Source organism: Sinocyclocheilus anshuiensis, unplaced genomic scaffold (genome assembly GCF_001515605.1).
Source record: "Sinocyclocheilus anshuiensis isolate Anshui unplaced genomic scaffold, SAMN03320099.WGS_v1.1 scaffold3745, whole genome shotgun sequence".
In the NCBI taxonomy this organism is placed as follows: domain Eukaryota; kingdom Metazoa; phylum Chordata; class Actinopteri; order Cypriniformes; family Cyprinidae; genus Sinocyclocheilus; species Sinocyclocheilus anshuiensis.
The window spans coordinates 78,097-83,541 of NW_015547637.1; the positions used below are offsets into that span (position 1 = coordinate 78,097).

The following is a 5,445-nucleotide window of genomic DNA, read 5'->3' on the forward strand; positions in this document are numbered from 1 at the left end:
TTGTGAATCGGGCTAAAGTAAGGCGATAGTTTCGAACACTGGCTGGTTATGTACTTGCTCAAATATTAATTTCGGATAATTTTTAACCAAAAAAAGTTACGGACTGCAGCTTTAACTACATCCGTTATTTAATTTAATAACATTTTAAAGCATGAATTACATAAACAGTTTTAAATATCAACTAAATTTTCCATTTAAAAATGACTTAAAGGTGCAATAGGTGATTGTCTTCAGAAACATTTTTTGTTATGCTGGTTGAAAGTCTCTTCACATCCCAGTAGCAATCACTAAGACTAAGTTAAGTGGTCGAAATATTTATATGTATTTATATCACCTGTGGAAGGCTTAGGACCATAGAATGTTCGTCCAATCAAAATGTTCAGTCCGAAGATGAAGGTAGGCTGTCTTGCCTGCCTGTCAAAGTATGTATTTGCATACATACGTCATCAGCGCATTCCAGCCAGATTGGAAGCAAAGACTATAGAATACTCCTAGCCTTAAATAATAGAGTAGAATAGCCTTAATCCCAGATAAAACAGGTGTCTGTATTTATATATTCTGTGGAAGGCGTAGGATCAAGAAATGTTCCACCAATCAAAACGATCGGTCCGAGCGTTTTAATAAGCTTTCCTACCTGCCTGTCATGTATTAGCACACCTCTGCGCACCCTGTTCGCGCAGACAGGATACGTCATCAGCGCGTTCACGCACGCTGTGCAGACAGAGCGAGGATGGCAGGCAAACATCAACAACCCGATCTTTCTTCCTGGTATTGTAGTACTTTTAAAGATTTCTCACTGGTGAATGACACATGATGTAGCCCAGCGGTTAATCTAGTCCTCGCGCCAGCTCGTTAGAAGTGAGCTACGTGCATGAACTGTGTTCCGATCGATATGATCCCTACACAGTGTTCATTGCTCCCTACTCCCTGAGTGGGGGAAATCCGTTGAAGTTTACTTCACTTCAGAACATGGGCTGGAATTGGGAACCTGATGTAGCCTATTGTAGTAATGTTGTCTCTGGTCTGTGAGTGTAAATGCGTTCAGGGGGCGTGGCTTTGGACGGCGATTGCAGGGAGGGTGGGACGTTCGCTTTCAGTGCTATCAGGCTAAAGTTAGCATTTTCCAAGATCTCCTATTGCACCTTTAATTTACTATTTTAACTGCATTTAATAACACAAATTAAATAATTTATTAATATATTATTTTATTTGACATCTGTCAGAATCCTGCCCTGTCTGTCTTGTCTTTGTTTCATGTTTGTTTTGTGTCTGAGCACATGGCTTTGTCTTTGCTGCTGTCTGCCATGTGCTCCTCTCGTCCTGCCCCCTTGTTTAGTCCTCGTTTGTCTGAGTGTGGTCACCTGTTCCTCATGTTCTCTGCCCCTTTATATTGTGCTCCCTTCCTCTCTTGTGCTGTCAGTTCATTGTTCCATCTTGCATGTTTGCTAACGCTTCTATTCGTCGTGTTCCTGAGTTCTCCCTGCCAGATTGTTTGTTGAGTTTGGTTTAAGTTTCTTGTCTGTCTGCAGTCATGTCTAGTCCTGTCCTGCTTCTCCCTGGGTCTGCCACGCAGCTAGGCCTGTGCAGTCTCTGAGGGGTCACGAGTGTGGAGTGGCCGGGCTTCGCTACACACACACACACACACACACTCTAAACCAACAGATGTTGAAGATGAAGGCAGTCAGTATTGTGTGTGTTTGATGTTAGTGGAGGATGCTGATAGTTAGTAATTAACTAGTTCTCTAGACTCAGTCATGCTGAGAAACACAGTGGGGATCTCTGCTTGTGTTCTGGACATTTGTTTGTGATCAGAGAGCATCATGGGACGGTGATGAGCATCACTATCACACATCAGCAGGCTGCTGCCGCTCATTCTGCTGGTGCCCATTGTGCTGCTAAAGCAGAATTCCCATGATGCTCTCTGATTCAGGATGATCAGCCTCTGATTTCCCATGAGGACAAACACACGGCTCCGAACACGAGACGCTTCCCCTTCTCCCTAAACTCATTACAGCTTCTCCTGCAGTCTGACCCGCGTCCAGCCACTGCTGTTTCTACAACACAGACGCTTTCAAAGCAGGATAATAAGAGAATCAATGATGCCAAACTCAGTTTCAGCTGTAAAGCAGCTCTACAGAAGACAATAGAGTCATTATTCAGATCAATCCAGTCCGATGTTGATTCGATGGGTCTCGTGTCTCTCACCGATATGACGGCGGCCAGCGTCTCGATGCCACCGGTGCTGAGCGTGATGTACGGGATCAGCGTCGGCTCGAAACCGGCCTTCTGGAGGATCCCGTTAGTGTAATACCAGATCTACAGAAAGAGAGGATCAGAGGATCGTCAGGGAGCAGCAAATCAGCATTTTCGAATGATTTCTGAAGATCATGTGACACTGAAGACTGGAGTAATGATGCTGAAAATACAGCTTTGATCACAGAAATCAATTACAGTTTAACAGATATTCACATAGAAAACAACTATTTTACATTATAATAATATTTCAAAATTTTTACTGTATTTTTGATCAAATAAAAGCAGCCTTGCTGAGCAGAAGAGACTTCTTTCCGAAACATTAACGTCTCAAACTGTTGTCCAGTAGTGTATGTGTGATTGTTCCTGATGAACTCACGGCGTTGAGTCCGCAGAGCTGATAGCAGCTCATGACGACGATCACCGTGATCAGCTGCCAGCGGAGCGAGCACTTCCGGAAGAGCTCCAGCACCGACGCCGTCCGCTGCGTGTTCTGAGCGCGACTCTCGGCGTGAACCTCCTCCAGCTCACGGCTGACATCTGACCGGCCCAGAAATGCCTGGAACGCTGACACACACACATTATATGTTTTGATCACTGAAATATCATCTTACTAAAGCCCTATTCGGATGGTAATTTTTTCTCATTTGGACGTCTGTAAAAATAAATTCCCATGGCACCTCAGCGATAAAACTCATGGATTCGGATGGTGATTTATTCACAGTGGAGAAGCGAGTTCTGTCATCCTACGAACTGAGCTTCATATTCTCACTATATGCGCCATAAAAGTATCAAATATGATACAAAACACATGATTTTTCTGCCAGTTATTTCATATATCAGGCATTACAGGGTTAAAGAGATATTTCTAACGATTTAAAATATGTTATAAAAGAATGTGTTTAGTTTGATTCAGCAATATTATATTTTTGACTCGAAAAATCAGTTAATTGAGATGCTAATTAATGTTTTTTTTTTCTTTTCTGTGTATGAATGTGATCAGAAATACTGATATGAATGAACTGCAGAAGAGCAGCACTGAAGCACGGATCTGTGACACACACACACACACACACACACACACACACACACGTGATTCCTCAGAGGAGCGGAGCGTTTGATTGGTGTTGTGATGTGATGATGTGCTCAGCCTCATTCTGTCAGTCTGAACACACCTGATCTCATCACGAACATGAGAAACCACAACAACCTGAAGAAAGCAGCAGTGTTTGATCTCAGACTGATTTAAGAGCCCAAACCTCCTCAAACTGACCTTGATGGCCAGTTAGACAAGAATAAATTAGTTAAATGAGAGTTTAATGAGCCCTTTTAACTCAAAATCAGTCTAGAGTTCACCGCAGTCAATGTGACTGATTAACTAACTGTTAATTACACTCTCCTGCTTCACCGCTCACTTTGTTTCAACATCAGGGCCAGCAGCTGAAAGCGTGAGTGTGTGTGTGTGTGTGACTCTCGGGCAGAAACGGCAGAACACACAGCTGCAGTAGGGCAGGAAGTGCCAAGAAACCGAACAGGAAGTTCCATCTGCTTTCCTGCAAAAACACAGCAGACGTTCAGAGAGATGGGTATGAGATTCAGTCACAGCTGATGCGACCGGAGGATGATTTGACCGATAACTTGAGTTTCAGGAGCTGCATGTTCTTAAATAAATAAATAAATAAAACATAACAGTAACGCGTCCGAGGTTTACATCTGAGGACCTTTTAAGTTCTGTATATTTATATATTAGTATTTTCATTGATTTATAACAATAAAAATACCTTAATGAAACAATTTTACTTTCAATCCACCAAATGAAAGAAGAAATCCACAATGAATTCAGAAGTTATAAGAACCAATTATTTTAATAACTTTTCCAGTCATTCCTGATTTACTGGATAAAGATCAGGATTTATTTTATATTTTAACTCACATTTTCTATGCCGTAAAATATTATTGAGCTTGGCATAACTAGACAAATGGATATTCATTATAGAAACGCCCATGGTGTTTTAAGGTTTTGTTAAATTACATCAGTCCTGATTCACTGGATAAGGTATACGAATAAGGACTTTTACTCACTATTTCTAGCCAATAAAACATAACTAGACATATGTATATTCATTATAAAAATTCCAATGACGTTTTCAGATTTGATGAATTTTCATGATTTTTCCAGGTCTAGAAATCACACTTTTAAGATGCGGCTTCCTCACATATCCTGGTTGTCCACAGACAACACACAGTTGTTGAGATGGTGAATTAATATAAGAGTAGCAGTTTTAGCTGATTGTGTAGCTTGTGGAGGACAAGGACAGCTGCTGCAGCATCATCTGCAGGAGGAACCGGATGTCTCCGCCGGGTCAGACGCTCTGTCACCGCACATCACGCCACGATCACGAGGTTTAAGATCACGACCCGACAGAACACCTGTCTGATCTCTCAGACCAGCACAAGACCGCCTCGAAACACTGAGATTCTATTACAGTGCTTATTAACATTTAGATTTTATTTTTATATTCTCAGCTTTTTTGGTGTTAGTTAAAATTTCAATTTTGTAGTGTTTTTGCCATTTTTATTAGTTTTTGTTGTTTTTTTTGATATGTCTATATAGTTTTTTATACATTTTTATTTCAGTTTTAGTTGTAGTTATTTCAGTACATCCAGTTAAACTAAAAGAAATGACAAATGTTTCTTTTTTAAAATATACTTGTTTCAGTTAACATTTATTTTAAGTAATGAAAATGTTTTTTTTTTTTTTTTTTTTATAGTTTTAGTTTTAGTCATAATCCTTCAAATCAAAATCAGACAAAACAACTATCACATCAGCTAAAACTACTCAAAATCAAAGATCTTTCTTATTTTAATGCAATTTATGACTCATGGTTTTGGAAAACCTGAACATGTGAGGAAGCCTCATTTTAAAAGTGTGATTTCTAGACCTGGAAAGTCATGGAAATTGATCCAATCTCATAACTCCATGGTCAAGTTTATAATGAATATACACTTTCTAGCTGAACTTTTAAATATTTTATTGGATAGAAATTGTAAATAAAAAGCGTTTAAAAAAAAAAAGAAAACAAGCAGTTAGTAAATTAATAGAGTGCAAGTAAAACCGTAAATTCTACTCCTTGTTACAAGTATGGTAGAACCATCACTTCTACCACAAAAGACTGCTTTGTACGTAATCTT

At 39.8% G+C, this 5,445-nt stretch overlaps 1 protein-coding gene across 1 annotated transcript in view; it reads right to left on the minus strand.

Annotated features, from left to right (window-relative positions):
• LOC107701829 (solute carrier family 2, facilitated glucose transporter member 9-like) overlaps positions 1 to 2,998 on the minus strand; it is a 9,941-nt gene extending 6,943 nt beyond the window's left edge. Inside the window, exons 1-3 of the mRNA XM_016503955.1 lie at positions 2,976 to 2,998; positions 2,633 to 2,840; positions 2,206 to 2,316 (exon numbers count right to left, since the gene is read on the minus strand). Coding sequence (XP_016359441.1) covers positions 2,206 to 2,316; positions 2,633 to 2,840; positions 2,976 to 2,998 — 342 coding nt within the window. The remainder of the gene's footprint in view (positions 1 to 2,205; positions 2,317 to 2,632; positions 2,841 to 2,975) is intronic.
• Between the last annotated feature and the right edge of the window lie 2,447 nt (positions 2,999 to 5,445).